The following is a 21,392-nucleotide window of genomic DNA, read 5'->3' as shown; positions in this document are numbered from 1 at the left end:
AACCGAATGCCAGTTCCAAGTTGATTTCTAGAACTTACTATATCTTTGTGTTTGCATGCGTCAGGCTTGTTTGTAAACAAAGCTCAGGCAACGTAGCTAGCACAGCACACGTGGCTATATACAAAACATGTCGCACGTACGTCAATGTCCGACCTACCTCAAACTGCACCAGCCTACGTTGTTAGATAGTTGGATGTGTCTTGTAATATCTGAGGGTCAACATTTAAACCTACAACCGCTGTAAAATATAGTTTAAAAGGCCAAGCGCCGCGGTTTCAGTTCGTCTCTTTCTTGTTCCGTTCACGTCATCTGTCTGCGACGCAACGGAATTGTGAGGCTGTTGTGAGGTTGCAGCTAGCTAGTCAGCAAACCTAGCTCCGACATGGTGAGTTGTTGAATTAAAGTCTTAAACATCAACATATATGTAATAACTATACTCTCCGCATTAAGACATGTTTTGTGTCTTATGTGGAAGTTATTTCACTCTTGTAGCCGTTCTTATTGCGAGCCACTGTCCCTAGTTAGGTAGCCAGGTGGATAACTTGTTAGCTAGTCGCAAATTCCTCAGTGAAGCCAGCTGAGCTAGCTAGCTAACTTGATTAATCCAGAAAAGTAGATTCTGTTGTCTTTTACATTTCTTGTTAAGACGAGGTTTCCCTCAAACTCAGTTAGGAACATGTCCCACTGAAAGGTCGAGGCTAGCGTTTAACACAATTGCATAAACCTGGAAACCTGTGTTGACAACTTAAAAAGCCTTCAACCACTAGTAACAGTCCTGAAGTAGCCTGTTTGTATTTAGGTGTGACAGAACTGAAACTATTTAATGACTTTGCAATAGCTATGCCATTAGATTCAATACTGTATGATTTAGCTACCCTGCTTATGTGGAGTCATAAATGCATCCTAGATGGATGTTGAACCAGCAATAACCGCTCTCATTCCCTCTCTAGTCTGCCATATTTAACTTCCAGAGCCTGCTGACGGTGATCCTATTGCTCGTCTGTACCTGTGCCTACCTCAGAGCCATGGCCCCCAGTCTCCTGGACAAGAACAAGACCGGGTACTTACTGACAGTGTTAGCCCACTGAGCTAAAGGTCTTACCTTAGAACTCTAGCTGGCCCCTAGCCTGCCAGAGAAGGATAAGACTGGGTATGTACTAGAGCTGGGCGATGTGGACAAATGTCCATATCACGATAAACTGCCTGAATTGATGCGGTAATGATAAATATAATGATATGTTTATAACATTAATGTGTACCAGTTTTTTTTATATTACCCTTAACTACTACCACTAGTTTGATTTAACAATCACCCATATTAGCTTAATTTATTTCATTTAAAATGTCAAATTGTTCTAGTATAGGCTACTTGTCGTAATGAATGATTTCAGCAAAATGCCTGCGATATGGTACGGTCGGTGTCGATAACTTTAGGTGTATCGTCCCAGCTCTAGTATGTACTGACAGTGTTATCCCTCTGAGCTAAAGCCCTAGTTGGTAGCAGCCCTGGACTTAGCCTGCTATAGAAGAAAAATACTGGGTATACTGGCTCTATCACACTAAAACACCTATACAGACAGTGTTGTTCATCCACTGAGCTAAAGCCTAGAGGCCTACATTTGTTAGCTTCTGAATGACAACATTCAGGGAAAGCAATGTTACCCCAACGGCCAACTTTAACCCCAGCATTAATCCAACTCTGATACACTAACATCATTGCTCAACTCATCATGCCTGTTCAAGCAAACCAAATCTCACACTAGGTAGCCAGCTAACTACCTTGAGAGACTATTCTGTCTGTCACTGACTCTTCGCATGTGTAGGTCTCTACTCAGATCCTCTGGCTGTGTTGACTGTATTCCACTTCATCCATATAATGCTCTAGGGAGGAGAGTAGAGCTTTGTGTTTTTATGTGTTCCTTTGAAGAGGACAAGAAGTGTTTGCGGCTACTAGCGGTGATAAACAATATTATATATCACTCTAGCATAAACTAGATAAGTGACTGTGTTTCTGAATTTGAGTGAGAGTTGTGGTATTTGGGACCACAGCATACATACACAACACATCAGTTCAATGTTGTTCTTGGTGGGGGGAAGCTAAGCGCTGATAAAACCACAACAGTTCAGTCTTTCTCTCTTTTCACAACTGTGTTTTTTTTCCTCTGAGTGAGGGAGGCTAAGGCAACAAGCTGTGTGCCACATGTTGGGTTAGGGGGAAATGAGGGGAGTATTGTGAGCCAGTGATCTGAGCTTGGCAAACACACTCTCCAAGATAAATTAGACTGACACACTGCCTGGGCATTACAGTGCTGGCATTAACAAACACACACACTGACCCCCCCCTCCCCCCCAAAGACCAGGACAATGGAGGCCTGTCTGTGTTGTTGGGGTGTCAGTGATGACACTGCTCATTGGCTCAGCTGGATGACAGATATATGGTGGTCTAAAAGGCCACAACCTATTTAGGCTAGTACTTATGAATCCTGTTTCCCATTGATCTAATTTCTCATATTAGCAAATTTGATATTGCTATACATTGGTGGTGGATGGAATGTAAGAACTTTTGAGACCTAGGGAAAGCACCATGATATGATATCCATCATTATGTAAAAGATAAAAAGCCAATCTTTTCCACTTTCTAAATGTGTTCTACTAATCTAAATATTGGATATTGTTATTTGTATTATTTTTAAGGTGACTGGTATCATTCAGCAGTGATATGGTGCTGAGTTTGTGTTTAGACAAGTAACTGAACCAGCTCTTCTGTTTTGGCTAAAGAAAAGGAAGGGAAGAAAGGATGGGAGAAAATATGAAGACTGCTGGCTGAACCATTGTGCGTCTGTCTCCAGTAGCGGTTCTGGTGGGCTAAAGCTTTTCTACACGCGCACAGACAGAGATGAGTGATGGAGAGATAGAGGGGATAGTGTGTTCTGTTGTGGGTTTAAAACAAACTCCAGTGCAGACCGACTCCCAGAGGAGTGCTTACACGCAGTCTACACTCTGACCCCTGACCTTTAATACCTGACCTCTGTGTTGTCTCAGTCACAGAGTGGGGGTCGGGCTCTGTCCCAATTCTCTCACATGGTTTCTTGTTCTTGTCTGGTCTCCCTCATAGATACATGGGACTGGATTTTATTTTCCCGCTGCACTGCTTTTGCATATCGGTTTTTATATCTGAGGTCAAGAAGGAAATTAGACCTATGCTGTGTTCTAAACAACTCGGAAATCTCCAACTTCAGTTGAGGGGAACAAGCTCTGACTGGGAAAATCGTTTTGAACGGTCATCCAACTCGGAATTCCAAGTTGGAAACTCGGGCATCTTTCTAGAACTCTGACTTGCTGACCTGAAGATCACTGAAGTCATGATTTAATCTAGTTTTTTTTCCCCCCAAGTTCCCAGTTGTCTTGAAAGCTTCAAAATAAATAAAGTAAACACAAGGAAGGAAGCTGTTTGAGGTGGTTGGGACATGACCTTGGAGACAGTGGGTGCTTAGTCTGGAGGAGTCGTGTCCTACCACCCCATCAGGCCTGTCATGGCCACTTCAGACTTAGTCACCATCTCTACAGTTGGCGTTCTCTATTTTCCAAACAATGCTTAACTCTGACTCTCCTCTCCCTCCTCTATGGCTGGTACTGAGGGGGAAGGAAATTTAATTCAACTGTCTGATCCCCCTAATCATCCCCATCAAGATATGGACACACACAATTTCCGTCTGCCAGTTCAGTTGAGGGCTAGTGGGCTAATTAGTAGCCTCTAGCATCACCTTACTGCACCTCTCACCCACTCACTCAGTCAGTCAGTCAGTCCACATGTGTGTTTAATAAACTCAGGACCCCCTGATGTGTGTGTCGGTTCACTGACTGTCCCCTTCCTTACAGTATATGGACCATCTGTCTCTGTATCTCTCTTGATCTACTCTTTTCAAGTTTTCTTATTAAAACTTTGTTGGTTGTGTACAACAATACCTAGCTAATTAACTGTCTTTCTTTTTTCAGCCTCTTGGGTATCTTCTGGAAATGTGCCAGAATAGGTATGTTATTTGGCGTTGGCTATATAATCAACAGTTTTATAATCTAGAACCCAGATCTAGAAGACTTGTGATGATGGCCATCTATAAATTGTTGCTCTTTTATAACCCAGTGTTGGATTACTGTGGTCAGTTGTTGTTTTTTAACACCATGAAAGCATTCAGTATTTCCCTGTTAACTTCTGACGTCTCCAATCATCACCTCTAACATCTGCCCCCCAGGTGAGAGGAAGAGTCCGTACGTGGCGGTTAGTTGTGTCATCATGGCCCTCTCCATCCTCTTCTCCGACTAGCAGCCTGCCCCGCCACGCCCTGCACACTGTGGGATTCCTAGTGGAGGAATAAAGAAGATGGAGTCATTCAGAAGAAGCAGCAGCAGTATGTCCACTCTCACAGAGGAGGCCTGTATGGGACACAGCTGTGTTTCTCTTCGGTGGGGTGCCGTGTGGGATGCGGTTAATGGACTGTAGTAACACATGGGGACCCGCTCTGGAGAAAAACACAAGCCTCCCTCTTCCATCCCTCCTTCTCATCACTCCTTCCATCTCTCCCTCCATCCTTCTCCTGGTGGCCATTTCACAGTTCAGCCTCAATCAGTTGTTAACCAACGGCCTCCTGGACCTATCTGTAAACACTGATAGTTGTTGTTGTCATTTGAAATTATCCGTAGGGATTGCCCCATGTCTTTCACTGCATTCTGATCTGTAATGAGGTCCATGTGGTAGATAGACAGAGGTTGGGTAGGAGTGTTTTGATAGTTGACTGTTTTTCTGTACGGAAAGGGAATGGGGGATACCTAGTCAGTTGTACAATGAATACATTTAACCCAACTGCTCTGAATCAAGACTATTGATTAGAATATGGACAGTTCTGCCTTTCTGTAACCCAGGAGTCAGTTTTTTATCATTGATCACTGGGGGTATGTCATGAAGCAATTAACTTTCCGAAGAATTCTGAAACATTAACACGTATTCAACTTAAGTTCTTTCTCATTCAGAAAATAAGTATTTGATTAGCGTTAACTAGCTAACTGATTGATTGATCCTGTTTGGTGAAACATGACCCTGTGGTAGTGTTCCAGGTTGTTTTTATTGCAGTCGTGAGATCTGATGATCTGTGCAGCGTGACTGAAATCAATAGGACCTGGAACGTGCCCATTATGACACCACTACAGCCAAACTGTCATTAAATCTGAAGTAAAGACAACTGTTGTCGTCTCCTTCTATTCCTGTGTGAATTGTTGCCTGTACATACAACAGACAGAATCTCCTAATACACATTAAGAAACTGGAAAACAGGCCAAATCCCCTCTGCTACCTAATGGCTACACAATGGAGCCCAACCTTTATCCAAAGCCTTGTAGCTGAGGGGTGATTGGCATTAGAGGGAGAAGGGGGGACTGGTGTTGGGCAGGACTGACCTGAAGGGACTGGTGTTGGGTGGACTGGTGTGAAAGGATTGGTGTTCGGGGGACTGTTGTGAAAGGATTGGTGGTGGGGGGGTGTGGAAGGATTGGTGGTGGGGGTGTGTGGAAGGATTGGGGGTGGGATTGGCAGTGGTACTAGAGTTTGTTAGGTTGATGATGGTCAACAAATGAACTCACTCCAGCCAAGGTCTGGATCATTTATTTAAATTGGCAGGTTAGAGATGTCTCCCATCTAAACATGGTCCAACAGCAGAGACTGAGAGCTTGTAATGTCAGTAGGCTAGTAGACTATGCTTCGGTATGCTATTTGTTAGTCAACTTAGATATATTTAATTAGATACATGTAGCTTCTCTTCTGCCATTGTGTCCCTAGTCTAAATAAACCCTTGCTCACCAGAATGTCATAAATCAATAGAATGAATGCTTCAATCTAGTTTACATCGGTGAAGTTTTCTCTGTCAGCTCTGCTTCTTTTGCAGAGTAAAGATGTTTAGGGATCATGGAGAAAATGCAATAACAAAAAAAACAGGAAAGATTTTCTGTGCAAAATGTCCAAATGACAACAGTTTGACTGGTTGTAAGGAAATAGAAAGCTGTGAAAATGACCCAACATGTTTCTGATAAGATTTCAGTTTGGCTTGGATGGATAATTTGTGTGGTTGAAATACTATCTGCTTTTATGATGCTGATAAAGATAGATACTGTCTGTAGAGGTGCTAACTGCGCATTCGCATTCTCAAGCTGAAATAAATAAATCATATTTATCCACTCCTGTTCCCAAGTCAAAATGTAGCCTACATTTGGTGTATCACATTACTGCAAGAAATGCTTAATTGTGCAGGAGTTAATATTAAGGCTATGTGAGAGGTTATAGACCTACAGTCAGTGTCCAGATTTCAGTTTCTATTAAACCATCACACATAACATAGCCGGCACTGCCACTCTTTCCCAAACACGACTGTTCTGGCCCTCCCTTCTCTTTACTTCAACTCTCCATTTCACAGCTTTTCTCTTATTGAATTAAACTCAGACATTGCCTCCATGGATGACAACTTTTTTTGCCCGTTCCCAAATGCATCTGGCGATTACCGTGTAGGCTATTTGGCTCACGTACAGTTAGGCTTTAAAGCCTAGGCTTACGTACTAATGCCAGATAGCCTAAAATAATGAAAGAAAAACCTCAAAGTAGCCTATAGCTATAAATTGCACAAGAATGATGATACCTTTATCCTTTTTTTAAGGTATTGTTTTCTCTTTATTCAAACCCGCCCCCCACCCGCCCAATATTTCACGGCCCTAAACCCACCCACCACTGCTGGTTATGAGTCAACCTGCACATCACTGGCAGGTAGCCTACACACACACACACACTGGTAAAGATTTCAGCTGGCAGGCAGACACTGGAATAACATTCTGAGTGACAGAGTGAGGGCTTTGCATAGGTGCTTTCTTGCGTTTTTTGTGGGACTGAAAAAAAACAGAACGCAAAATTACGTTATTAACCAGTTCCCATGCTTTTAAAATAACGGTTCTGTTCCAGATCATTATAGATCACTTTCATTCCCAGTTCTGATTCTGTTCCTCAAATGTTCTTATTTTCAGGTTTTTGGTTCTGTTTCCTGAACCGGTTCCAACCCCTGCTGCTAACACAACCTACAGCTGATTGATTTATTGAGTTCATAAGTTCTACAAATGTCCCTGTTACTTGTGTAGAGAATCAGTTACAGTTAGTTGACAGGAGTGGACCCTTTGAATCCTGGGTTGACTGAGTGTGTGTCAGTCAGTATGCTATAAGGGTCCTGCTGTATCCTGTAATTGTTGTGTTAGAGAGGCCTACAGTGCTGTGACCTACCTAACCTAAATCCTGTTGAATATTATGTTGACCAAGCACATCTACTACAGCAACACCTGATGGACAGAATAGGCTTGTTAACACACACACACTTGTTAACCTTGTTAACCCTGGCAGAACAGGCTGAGTGTCTGATCTCATCTCCTCACTTTCATCTGTCCTCTTCTCTTCCCCCTCTCCTCATCCACCCGTCCTCTCCTCGGTCGCTAATGGGAACACTTCTCTTTCATCTCTCCTCTCCTCCGCCCAGGGGAACCTTCCTTCCGTCTCTCTTTAGCATCACTCCACTCACAGGCCCGAAACTCTCCTCCTGCCACTGATGGCTTCATCACATGCATGCATGCACGCACACACACACACACACGCACACACACACACCTAAACCCCGGTTTAAATGGCTTCCAGGATGAGCTGGAGGTAATGAGGACTTCCTGTCGTCTGCCTCAGGCCTCAGGTCATGAAAGACATGTACAGTCACTATCTAGCCATTCTAGAAAGAATAAACGTGGCCGACTTGGCCGTATCGTCAGAGCTGATGAGCAAGTGTAGGAAGAGCTATCTGATGTCAGTTTAATTGCATTTGGTGGTTAGAAGTCACAGTGGTAGTTCTGTGTGTTAGTAGAACTGACTCACTGGTCACCCTGCAGTCCAGGTCCTCCTGGTGTAACACTGCTCCTTTATTCCTTTGACTCGGAGGAACATACACTTCCATGGCTATTTACACTGATGGGTATAAGGACCGACTTATAATGTACTTTTCAACATTGTTAATTCCAGGGGCCAGGGCTAATGTTTCTGTTTAGGCTTCACTGTTTTATTTTAAGTTCAATGAAGAGTTCCCTGTGCTACTGTAGTGAAACAGGACCATTTTAATGAAGAGTTCCCTGTGCTACTGTGGTGAAACAGGACCATTTTAGTGAAGAGTTCCCTGTGCTACTGTGGTGAAACAGGACCATTTTAGTGAAGAGTTCCCTGTGCTACTGTGGTGAAACAGGACCATTTTAGTGAAGAGTTCCCTGTGCTACTGTGGTGAAACAGGACCATTTTAGTGAAGAGTTCCCTGTGCTACTGTGGTGAAACAGGACCATTTTAGAGCTAGGGAGTTAGAACATTGCTACTTGTTACTGGGAGAAAAACAACAGGGCCGAAGTAGTGGGCCAGAACGCGACACACCAACTTGGCTACTGCTACGCTGTGGGGATAAATTCTGCTGACATTAACAACCTTGTTTGTCCAGTGTTTAGCCCTACTGTGCTGTGTGGGGGTAGAGTGATGGGCACAGGCAGCACTAGAGTCAGCTCAGTGTGTGTGCGCTTGCGTGTGCATGCATGCGTCTGTTTATACTTACTGTGTTGGGTTAGAGTGATGGCCTATTGCAGTGACAGAACTGGACTCAGCCCTTGGCTCAGCAGATCTAGTAACTCCAGCCCTCAGACACCACGGAGAGGGATCTGTAAAGAGAGATGGAGTTTGGAATCGTGCGTAAGCTCTGTAACCCAGATAGAAACTCTAGGGTTTGACAGTACTGTGTCTCTTTCCAGGGTCTGTTGTGTGTTTTCCAGTGTTTATGTATGTGACCTAAAAGAGAGGGTGATGGATACAGAGGGAGCCAGGTCAGGCAGGGTTTTAGACAGGCTTTCAGACAGGCTTTTAGGCAGGGTTTTAGACAGCTAGCTACACAGCTGGGAGAAATGAGGCTGACCTAGCACCTCTGACTCTGCTCTATCCCCCTCCAGTCTCTAACAGACTCCACTAATAAAGGTTTGACTGAGACTCTATGGGACGCTATTAAACCTTTCTTCAGTTTCTAACAGTGTTAAACAGTAACAGGAGAAGCCATTCACTGTGGTTTATCTGCCCAGTTAGTTTCTCTAAGCAGCACTGTGTCCACATGTCCTTATTAAACCTACTTTAACACAGAGACAGAGGCCTGGGATGGAGCACCTGAGGCCTGCTGGCTAACACACACGCACATATACACACACACACTTACACAATGCTAGCTAATGTTCCCATAACACTTCCCTAACATTTGCTAACGTTACAGGAGAGGAGTCTGGGGCAAGGTGATTAAGCTGTAAAGTTTGTCCTACTCAGCAGATTCTCATCATCAGAAACTCAAGTCTTCTCTCGACCTCTCTCTTTCTGTCTCGGGGAAACTTCTATAGTTAAGAGTCTAGAAACTGAAGCTGTGGACTTAGTTAAGACTGGCATCGATTCTAGGGATGAAAAGGCATGTACTAGGTTTTCACCATGACAAAGAGAAATCAGAGAGAGGGACGGAGGGAACGAAAGAGAGGAGTAGTAGAAGGATGGGAAATAATGTCTTTGGGGAGACATCTGGGGGTATTGCAACTTGTCTTAAATTAGAACCAGGAAACCTGACAAGGCCTTTTCCTTAGTGAATGGACCCTCTGTGCTTTTGTTATGAGCCCCCCACCCCCAAACTCCTCACCCCCTCGGGACCCTCCCCCACCACCCCCTGGATGAAACGTTTGGGTGAGTTGTGTAATCAACATCAGAGATATGTGAGCTGGCAGGGACCTATGGCTTGACTCCAGCCTTGATCCCCCCAGCCCACAGTTTCACTTCTCCACACTGAGGATGCGCATTAGGCCCTGTGAAACTCAACAGTGCGGTGCCCATTCGGGAGTGCACTCCAGGACTCCATCTTGGCTCTGAATCAATATAGTTTGTTTGATGATGGGGATACTGACTGCCAGAGAAAGATATGGGACTGGAAAAGAGCTTCAAGCTGTCTCGTGTTTACGCGCGCACACACACAAACATCCGCACACAGGCACGCACAGATGTATACACACATACACACACACACACCGTTGAGGGTCAGAAGAATTCTCAGGTTATCTGGCCTTCGATTTCACCCATCTCTGTGAACACTTTCCCCCACAAAGGGTGATTGTGCTGAATAAGGGAGGTAAAATGTGTCATTGGCCAACACTAAACAGCTCACACCTCTACTACTCAATTGAAGTAATCTGAAGCCATTACTGTATACCAGAGTTTGGGGTCAATTCAGTTTTCAATTGTAATACCTAGTGAGATTCAATCCAAGGCGCATTATAGAGCAGCACATTGCCCTAGACTTTTAAAAGTAATTTACACTGACACGTACAGCGTTTACCTTGCAAACATCTAAGAAATTGCCTTTAAAGGCCCAATGCAGACATTTTTTTGATCAATATCAAATCATTTCTGGGTAACAATGAAGTACCTTACTGTAATAGATTTCCATTCAAATGGACAAAAATAGCTTTTTAACAAAAAACTATTTCTCAAGCTAGAATTTAGTTAGGACTATCTGAGTGGGGAGGGGGAAACCAAAAACTAGCTGTTATTGGCAGAGAGGTTTGGAACTCTCTTTCGTATTGGTCTATTAACCAATTTACCGCATGGTGATGTCACCATGGAAAGCTGAAACTCCCTCCCATGCAAACCTGCTGATTAAAAGGTCCTGTGTAGATTGCATTTTCAACTGGCAACTATCAGGAAATAACACTGTTTCAACATTTTCACACTTTTACAGTGTTAATTTCATCAGCTGTTGTACAACATGATATAAAACACTGGAAAAACTGAATTTTGACTGCACTGGGCCTTTAAAATGAACATTGTTGGCTGTCCAGTGCACTGCTTTATATTATAATGCACCTTTGAATTGAAACCCTATGCTTGAGCTTGTTAAACAGTGAAATGTGGCCTGGAAACAGAGCTGTATGAATGTCTAAACATCAGGTCAAGCATTCTGGCCTGACTTCCACTTAAACTGAGACACCATCCAGCCTGCGCACAGGACATAAACCAGTGGGGTGTATGTGTGCGCGTACATCCCTACTGTGTGGGGTTAGAGTGATGGCCTATTGTGGTGACAGAACTGGACTCAGACTCAGCCCTTGGCTCAGCAGATCTAGTAACTCCAGCACTCAGACACCACGGAGAGGTAAAGAGAGATGGAGTTTGGAATCGTGCGTAAGCTCTGTAACCCAGATAGAAACTCTAGGGTCTGACAGTACTGTGTCTCTTTCCAGGGTCTGTTGTGTGTTTTCCAGTGTTTATGTATGTGACCTAAAAGAAAGGGTGATGGATACAGAGGGAGCCAGGTCAGGCAGGGTTTTAGACAGGCTTTCAGACAGGCTTTTAGGCAGGGTTTTAGACAGCTAGCTACACAGCTGGGAGAAATGAGGCTGACCTAGCACCTCTGACTATCCCCCTCCAGTCTCTATCAGACTCCACTAATAAAGGTTTGACTGAGACTCTATGGGACGCTATTAAACCTTTCTTCAGTTTCTAACAGTGTTAAACAGTAACAGGAGAAGCCATTCACTGTGGTTTATCTGCCCAGTTAGTTTCTCTAAGCAGCACTGTGTCCACATGTCCTTATTAAACCTACTTTAACACAGAGACAGAGGCCTGGGATGGAGCACCTGAGGCCTACTGTGTGTTGCAGCCCCATTAGTCCCTGCTGGCTAACACACACGCACACATACACACACACTTATACAATGCTCTGGGAGTGTGGTGCCAGGAAAATAACCTCTCACTCAACGTCAACAAAACACAGGAGATGATCGTGGACTTCAGGAAACAGCAGAGGGTGCACCCCCCTATCCACATTGATGGGACCGCAGTGGAGAAGGTGGAAAGCTTCAAGTTCCTTGGCGTACACATCACTGACAAACTGAAATGGACCACCCACACAGACAGTGTGGTGAAGAAGGCACAACAGAGCCTCTTTAACCTCAGGAGGCTAAATAAATTTGTCTTGGCACCTAAAACCCTCACCAACTTTTACAGATGCACAATTGAGAGCATCCCGTCGGGCTGTATCACCGCCTGTTATGGCAACTGCACCTCCCGCAACAGCAAGGCTCTCCAGAGGGTGGTGCCGTCTGCACAACGCATTACCGGGGAAAATTTACCTGCCCTCCAGGACACCTGGAGCACCCGATGTCACAGGAAGGCCCAAAAAATCATCAAGGACATCAACCACCCGAGCCACTGCCTGTTCACCCCGCTATCATCCAGAAGGTGAGGTCAATACAGGTGCATCAAAGCTGGGAGACTGAAAAACAGCTTCTATCTCAAGGCCATCAGACTGTTAAACAGCCATCACTAGCACATTGGAGGCTGCTGCCTCTGTAGCTCAATTGGTAGAGCACGGCGCTTGTAATGCCAGGGTAGTGGGTTCGATCCCCGGGACCACCCATACGTAAAAATGTATGCACACATGACTGTAAGTCGCTTTGGATAAAAGCGTCTGCTAAATGGCATATTATTATTATTTATTATTTATCGACATAGACTAGAAATCACTGGCCACTTTAAGAAATCGAACACTAGCCACTTTAATAAGGTTTACATATCTTGCATTACTCATATATGTATATACTGTATTCTATACTATTCTGCTGTATCTTAGTCCATGAAGCTCTGACATCGATCATCCATACAGTGAGGGGAAAAAATTTATTTGATCCCCTGCTGATTTTGTACGTTTGCCCACTGACAAAGAAATGATCAGTCTATAATTTTAATGGTAGGTTTATTTGAGCATTGAGAGACAGAATAACAACAACAAAATCCAGAAATACGCATGTCAAAAATTTTATAAATTTATTAGCATTTTAATGAGGGAAATAAGTATTTGACCCCCTCTCAATCAGAAAGATTTCTGGCTCCCAGGTGTCTTTTATACAGGTAACGAGCTGAGATTAGGAGCACACTCTTAAAGGGAGTGCTCCTAATCTCAGTTTGTTACCTGTATAAAAGACACCTGTCCACAGAAGCAATCAATCAATCAGATTCCAAACTCTCCACCAAGGCCAAGACCAAAGAGCTCTCCAAGGATGTCAGGGACAAGATTGTAGACCTACACAAGGCTGGAATGGGCTACAAGACCATCGCCAAGCAGCTTGGTGAGAAGGTGACAACAGTTGTTGCGATTATTCGCAAATGGAAGAAACACAAAAGAACTGTCAATCTCCCTCAGCCTGGGGCTCCATGCAAGATCTCACCACGTGGAGTTGCACTGATCATGAGAACGGTGAGGAATCAGCCCAGAACTACACGGGAGGATCTTGTCAATGATCTCAAGGCAGCTGGGACCATAGTCACCAAGAAAACAATTGGTAACACACTACGCCGTGAAGGACTGAAATCCTGCAACGCCCGCAAGGTCCCCCTGCTCAAGAAAGCACATATACAGGCCCGTCTGTAGAATGCCAATGAACATCTGAATGATTCAGAGGAGAACTGGGTGAAAGTGTTGTGGTCAGATGAAACCAAAATCGAGCTCTTTGGCATCAACTCAACTCGCCGTGTTTGGAGGAGGAGGAATGCTGCCTATGACCCCAAGAACACCATCCCCACCGTCAAACATGGAGGTGGAAACATTATGCTTTGGGGGTGTTTTTCTGCTTAGGGGACAGGACAACTTCACCGCATCAAAGGGACGATGGACGGGGCCATGTACCGTCAAATCTTGGGTGAGAACCTCCTTCCCTCTGCCAGGGCATTGAAAATGGGTCGTGGATGGGTATTCCAGCATGACAATGACCCAAAACACACGGCCAAGGAAACAAAGGAGTGGCTCAAGAAGAAGCACATTAAGGTCCTGGAGTGGCCTAGCCAGTCTCCAGACCTCAATCTCATAGAAAATCTGTGGAGGGAGCTGAAGGTTTGAGGTGCCAAACGTCAGCCTCGAAACCTTAATGACTTGGAGAAGATCTGCAAAGGAGTGGAACAAAATCCCTCCTGATATGTGTGCAAACCTGGTGGCCAACTACAAGAAACATCTGACCTCTGTGATTGCCAACAAGGGTTTTGCCACCAAGTATTAAGTCATGTTTTGCAGAGGGATTAAATACTTATTTCCCTCATTCAAATGCAAATCAATTTATAACATTTTTGACATGCATTTTTCTGGATTTTTTTATATTATTCTGTCTCTCACTGTTCAAATAAACCTACCATTAAAATTATAGACTGATCATGTCTTTGTCAGTGGGCAAACATACATAATCAGCAGGGGATCAAATACTTTTTTCCCTCACTGTATATGTATATATTCTTAATTAATTCCTTACTCAGATTTGTGTGTATTGGTTATATGTTGTGAAATTGTTAGAAATGACTGCACTGTCAGAGCTAGAAGCACAAGCATTTTGCTACACCCATAATAACATCTGCAAAACACGTGTATGTGACCAATAACATTTAATTTGCTAGCTAATGTTCCCATAACATACATTTTACTCATTTAGCAGACGCTCTTATCCAGAGCAATTAGGGTTAAGTGCCTTGCTCAAGGGCACATCGACAGATTTTTCACCTAGTCGGCTCGGGGATTAGAACCAGCGACCTTTCGGTTACTGGAACAACGCTCTTAACCACTAAGCTACCTGCCGCCCCTAATATTTGCTAACGTTATAGGAGAGGAGTCTGGGGCAAGGTGATTAATCTGTGAAGTTTGGCCTACTCAGCAGATTCTCATCATCAGAAACTCAACAGTCTCCTCTCGACCTCTCTCTTTCTCTCAGGGGGAAACTACTATAGTTAAGACTCTAGAAACTGAAGCTGTGGACTTAGTTAAGACTGGCCCCAAGCTTGAGGTAATTATTGAGTGCTAGGAATTTGGGACAAAATACTAAACTTTGACTACTTTAATAAATATACTGTATAAGTGAATTTGACCCAATACTTTTGGTCCCCAAAAATGGGGGGATGATGTACAGTGCATTTGGAAAGTATTCAGACCCCTTGACGTGTTTCATCAATCTACACACAATACCCCATAATGACAAAGCGAAAACAGTTTTTTTAGAAATTTTAGCAAATCTCTGGAAACAGCTCTGTTGGACATTGCTGTAGTCAGCATGTCAATTGCACACTCCATCAAAACTTGAGACATCTGTGGCATTGTGTTGTGTGACAAAACTGCACATTTTATAGTGGCCTTTTATTGTCCCCAGCACAAGATGGAACTGTGTAATGATCATGCTGTTTAATCAGCTTCTTGATTGATATGCCACACCTGTCAGGTGAATGGATTATCTTGGAAAAGGAGAAATGCTCACTAACAGGGATATAAACAAATGTGTGCACACAATTTGAGAGAAATAAGCTTGTTGTGCGAATTCAACATTTTGTGGATATTTTATTTTATTTTAGCTCATGAAACATGGCACCAACACTTTACATGTTGCGTTTATATTTTTTGTCAGTACACAAAAAGTGCTGTGATTTCTAAATGGTTAACCCGATATGGATAAAAAATACCCTCAAATTAAAGCTGACAGTCTGCACTTTAACCTCATAGTGATTGTATCGTGTGTGTGTGTGGTTTTGTTTAATTATCCTTGTGGGTACCAAGGATGGGGGTTAGAGTTAGGGTTACAATTAGCGTTTTGGTTAGAATCAAGGTTAGGGTTAGGTATAGTTTTAGGGTTAGGATTAGGGGTTTGGGGTTAAGGTTAGGCTTAGGGTTATGGTTAGGTTAAGAGTTAGGGTTAGATTTAGGGTTAGGGGTTAGGGAAAGTAGGATTTTGGATGGGAATCAATTATTTGGTCCCCACAAGGATAGCGATACAAAACTGTGTGTGTGTGTGTGGTGTTTATAGTAGGCTAAATCTGTCTTCTAGTAATAATAATAATAATAATATGCCATTTAGCAGACGCTTTTATCCAAAGCGACTTACAGTCATGCGTGCATACATTTTTGTGTATGGGTGGTCCCGGGGATCGAACTCACTACCTTGGCGTTACAAGCGCCGTGCTCTACCAGCTGAGCTACAGTAGTACAAAGCCATTGGGGGTTCTGATGCATTCGGATGTGAATTCTGAGAGACTCAGAGAAAGATAGTGAGAAAATGAGATCATATGGCAATGATGATAAGGAAAGAAGAACTAAAGGAGTAAAATGAAGATGTGTAATAAAGGTGATTGTACCGTCCATAGATAAGGAGGTCTGTGTCAGCAGTGTGTGTGTGTCTCTCTCTCTGTCTGTCAGGGGTTGGAACCTAAATTATTTTCCAATAGTTCCGAGCAGAACCCCTATTTATTTATTTCCATTCCAGTGTTCAGACCAGCATTATAAAGTTCTGAACCGGGTCGAACCAAAAAAAAGTAACAGTTCATATAGTTTTTATTTAGCTCATTAATGTACAACACCCATTAGCGTGGATAGAGCAGCTTGCTATGGAACGGGCAAGCTAGTTGTTTACATGTTTACATGAAATACTTATTTCCCTCATTAAAATGCAAATCAATTTATAACATTTTTTACATGCGTTTTTCTGGATTATTTTGTTATTATTCTGTCTCTCACTGTTCAAATAAACCTACCATTTTAAATTATAGACTGATCATGTCTTTGTCAGTGGGCAAACGTACAAAATCAGCAGGGGATCAAATACTTTTTCCCCTCACTGTATATATATATACAAAAATTGGAATTATATCTATTTTCTTCCATTTTATTATGAATATCGATAGCAACAACAGAAGAAACACATTTTGAATTACATACCGACAGTATAAAATAGGGGAATATCTTTCTAATGATGTCAATTGTATTTCTCAACTCCTAATATTGAGCAAATTACACTCATTGGAGTATCTGACATAGGCTTTGAAAAGCACCCACGAATGCCACTGGCTGCCTCTAAGCTTTCATGACTTGGACATTTTTGCCAACACATGGCTAACTTTGTTTACCAGCTAAACAGCTGCTCTTCGCAAAAATGTGTTTGGAGTTAACTTTCTAGCTAATAGGCTATGTTAGAGTTTACACTCTTCCAATTATAATGTGGGGAGGTCAAATTAATGAACAACTACCAACCAAATCTATTCATTTTCAAATGTTGATTACTTCTCCTTGCTATTATCATTCACCTGATGATCATTTTTGTTTTGTTTTTGCTAACGTATGATGGGGTCCCTGTGCGCCGGTTTGCCTGGGAGGGGGTCCCTGGGCAAGAAGACCCCTGCATTACAGAATTATATACTAGACATTAGGAATCTTTTTGGACAAAAATAATAATTATTAACCGGTTCTCAAAATGTGATTATAACGGTTCTGTTCCATAACACTAGAGATCACTTTCGTTCCTGGTTCTGTTTCCGTTGCTCTGAAAATGTTGTTCATTTTTGGTGTTCGGTTCTGTTCCCTGAACTGGTTCCAACCCCTGGTGTGTATGTATGGGTGTCTGTGTGTCAGTAACACTCTCCAGATGGTTCTCTTCCGTGTGCTGGGGTCTGGATCAGAGGGGGGGCATGTTAACACGATCAGCATGACTCCCAACCTCCTGTATACCACTGTGTTTATGTGTATGTTATGACCAAGAGAGAGAGAAAGACAAAGAAATAGGGGCATCAAAATGAAAAGAGGGAGCGAATAAGAAAGGTGGAGAGAAAGTGTCCTGTATGAGAGCTCTGACATCATCAGTGACATGGGACTCTTTTCTGGCTCTCCATGGGACTAACATAGACATACACACACTGTGTCTTCTGTGTCTCAATGTGCTAGCAGTGTTATCATCCCCAGTAGTTTGTTTCCCACAGTAAAGAGGTTGGAGTGGAACCAGGAAACTAATTCTCTGCTGTTTCATAAAGAGAGGAAGGGAGAGCGGGAGAGAGCGAGATGTCAATGTCATTATCACAGCACTTTATTAAAGGAAACAAGTCTTTGAGAAAATGAAAATATTGTTAGAAGATTATAGCATTCATTTAAGCTAAAGCTTACTTTGTTATCAATGGAACATCTAATCAGGTTATAAAAGCAGGAAGGAGAGCGAGATTGAGAGAATATTCCACTCTGTATGTGAGAAGCTGAGGTGGGTCTGTGTGCTTGGCTTACTTAGCCTAGTGTCTGTAGGATCTAGCTCAGTGGGCTAACACTGTCTTGAGTTACATGATTTCCACAGGTGGACCCAGTGGGTCATATATGCAGAACTCGATCTGCAGTGTATAGGTATACAGTAGTGCATACATACAGCCTATAGGACAGTAACTACAGTTCACTGGTGCTCATCCATCCTATCCCCCGTTTCCCAGGCTCACCATCAGTTACGGCTCAGTCACAAAATCTACTGTTTATTTTCTCACTCTGCCGATGATCAGGAATCAGTGCTCTGAAAATCACCAGGACCTCTCGCTAAGTTCATACTTTGTGTGTGTGTGGGTGTAAGAAACAGCCATGTGGTTCCAATTGTTGATTATCCAGGGTTGGCATTGAGCAACTCCAGCCCTTAAATGTACACGTAGAGCGAACATGAATAATATGCATGTCAATCTCTCATGGCTCAAAGTAGAGGAGAGATTGACTTCATCACTACTTGTTTTTGTAAGAAGTATTGACATGTTGAATGCTCCAAGCTGTCTGTTTAAACTACTAGCACACAGCTTGGACACCCATGCAGACCCCACAAGACATTCCACCAGAGGTCTCTTCATAGTCCCCAAGTCCAGAACAGACTATGGGAGGCGCACAGTACTACATAGAGCCATGGCTACATGGAACTCTATTCCACATCAAGTAACTCATGCTAACAGTAAAATCAGATTTAAAAAAAACAGATAAAAATGCATCTTATGGAACAGCAAGGACTGTGAAGAGTCACACACACACACAGGTACAAACACACATACAATCACACATAACATACAAACTATACACACACATACACCTGGATTGTGTGTTGTAGTAGAGTAGTGACTGGAGGGCACACAATGTATTGTGAAATCTGTAGTAAATCTATTTTAATGTTTAAAAAACGTATTAGAATGTATATTACTGCACATCAAAGCACATCAACAATGTTCTTCTATGAGAAACAGGTCCAGGCTCTCAGTCAATGGAGACAAGATGTTAGACAAAAACTTAATTCCCAAGAAATGTAAAAGTTACAAAGTGATTGTTGGCTATGTTAGGTGATAATGAGAGGAGTATTTATAGTTAAAGGTTAAAGAACATGGGAAACACATCCGTAATGGCTGATTTCATCTTCAGTCCCCCAGACAGGGATACAATATACTTTCATTGTGTTATTCCAAAACAACTTTGACAAGGATAGAGTTGCTCCCATAGAAATGAATAAATATATCTCTTTGATTGCGCCATGGTTGTCTATTCTCCTATGACCAGGTCTGCTCTTCCTCTGACAGAAGGAAAGGTGTCCGTTTCCTTTTCACATATATCAGCGCTCATACACATAGTGGACTCTGTTCCAATCTATTTGTCGTTCTGATCCCGCTCCTTTAATCCATCACCCGGCTGAATCAACCTAGCCGTTCTGACAGGGTTGAAACATTGTAATGTTTCTTTCTCACCAGTAGGTGTCAGCAGTGCGTCACACCGGTTCTATCTACAGATCTGCTGGGCATCGGTCTCTTTCTCACTGGTTTTGACCAGATGTGATCCAGCTTTTGTCAGATTTGACATTTCGTAGCAGGTTAGGAGAATTGGGTTAAGGTTAAGAAAAGGGTTACAGGAAGAGATGGGGGATAAAATATGAAAGCGATGAGTTACAGGAGGAGATGAGGGAGATATAAATGAAAGAGATATGAAAGAGATGGGTTACAGGAGGAGATGAGGGAGATGGATATGAAAGAGATGGGGTACAGGAGGAGATGAGGGATATATGAAAGAGATACTGTATGAAAAAGATGGGATACAGGAAGAGATGAGGGAGAGGATGACCGAGCATCATAAGTAAAGCCAGATTTTAGATTCATTAAAATAAGTCTGTGTAAATGCACCAAGGGCGTTTGAATGAACACCGAGGCTACTGTATGGCTGGTAGTTCACTGAAACAACACTTAACAAAAATATAAACGCAACATGCAACAATTTCTAAGATTGTAGTAAGTTACAGTTCAAATAAGGAAATCAGTCAATTAAAATAAATGAATTAGGCCCTAATCAATGGATTTCACATGACTGGGAATACGAATATGCATCTGTTGGTCACAGATACCTTTAAAAAAAGGTAGGGGCGTGGATCAGTAAAACAGTCACTATCTGGTGTGACCACCATTTGCCTCATGCAGCGCGACACACTTCGCATAGAGTTGATCAGGCTGTTGATTGTGGAGTGTCGTCCCACCCCTCTTCAATGGCTGTGCGAAGTTGCTGGATATTGGCGGGAACTGGAACATGCTGTCGTACACGTCGATCCAGAGCATCCCAAACATGCTCAATGGGTGACATGTCTGGTGAGTATGCAGGCCATGGAAGAACTGGGAAATGTTCAGCTTCCAGGAATTGTGTACAGATCCTTGCGACATGGGCCCGTGCATTATCATGCTGAAACATGAGATGATGGTGGCAGATGAATGGCACGACAATGGGCCTCAGGATCTCATCACGGTATCTCTGTGCATTCAAATTGCCATCGATAAAATGCAATTGTGTTCGTTGTCCGTAGCTTATGTCTGCCCATACCATAACCCCACAGCCACCATGGGGCACTCTGTTCACAACGTTGACATCAGCAAACCGCTAGCCCACACGACACCATACACGCTGTCTGCCATCTGCCCGGTAAAGTTGAAACCGGGATTCATCCGAGAAGAGCACACATCTCCAGCGTGCCAGTGGCCATCGAAGGTGAGCATTTGCCCACTGAAGTTGGTTACCATGCCGAACTACAGTCAGGTCAAGACCCTGGTGAGGATGACGAGCATGTAGATGTGCAAACCCACAGTTTCATCAGCTGTCCGGGTGGCTGGTCTCAGATGATCCCGCAGGTGAAGAAGCCGGATGGGGAGGGCTGGCGTGGTTACACGTGGTCTGAGGTTGTGAGGTCGGTTGGACGTACTGCTAAATTCTCTAAAACAACGTTGGAGGAGGCTTATGGTACAGACATGAACATTCAATTCTCTGGCAACAGCTCTGGTGGACATTCATGCAGTCAGCATGCCAATTGCATGCTCCTTCAAAACTTGAGACATCTGGGGCATTGTGCTGTGTGACAGAACTGCACATTTTAGAGTGGCCTTTTAGTGTCCCCAGCACAAGGTGCACCTGTGTAATGATCATGCTGTTTAATCAGCTTGTTGATATATT

At 43.2% G+C, this 21,392-nt stretch overlaps 1 protein-coding gene across 1 annotated transcript; it reads left to right on the top strand.

The window, feature by feature from the left end:
- Positions 1-297: 297 nt before the first annotated feature.
- LOC311127980 (protein kish-A-like) lies at positions 298-5,234 on the top strand. Its single transcript, XM_084159896.1, has 4 exons — positions 298-385; positions 951-1,060; positions 3,997-4,031; positions 4,251-5,234. Exons 1-4 carry the CDS (start codon positions 383-385, stop codon positions 4,319-4,321), a joined length of 219 nt encoding a protein of 72 aa, XP_084016022.1. The 5' UTR covers positions 298-382; the 3' UTR covers positions 4,322-5,234.
- Positions 5,235-21,392: the final 16,158 nt, after the last annotated feature.

The sequence above is a fragment of the Coregonus lavaretus genome (assembly GCF_964263955.1).
Source record: "Coregonus lavaretus genome assembly, chromosome: 4".
In the NCBI taxonomy this organism is placed as follows: Eukaryota; Metazoa; Chordata; class Actinopteri; order Salmoniformes; family Salmonidae; genus Coregonus; species Coregonus lavaretus.
This window is presented reverse-complemented; position numbering and strand designations above follow the sequence as displayed.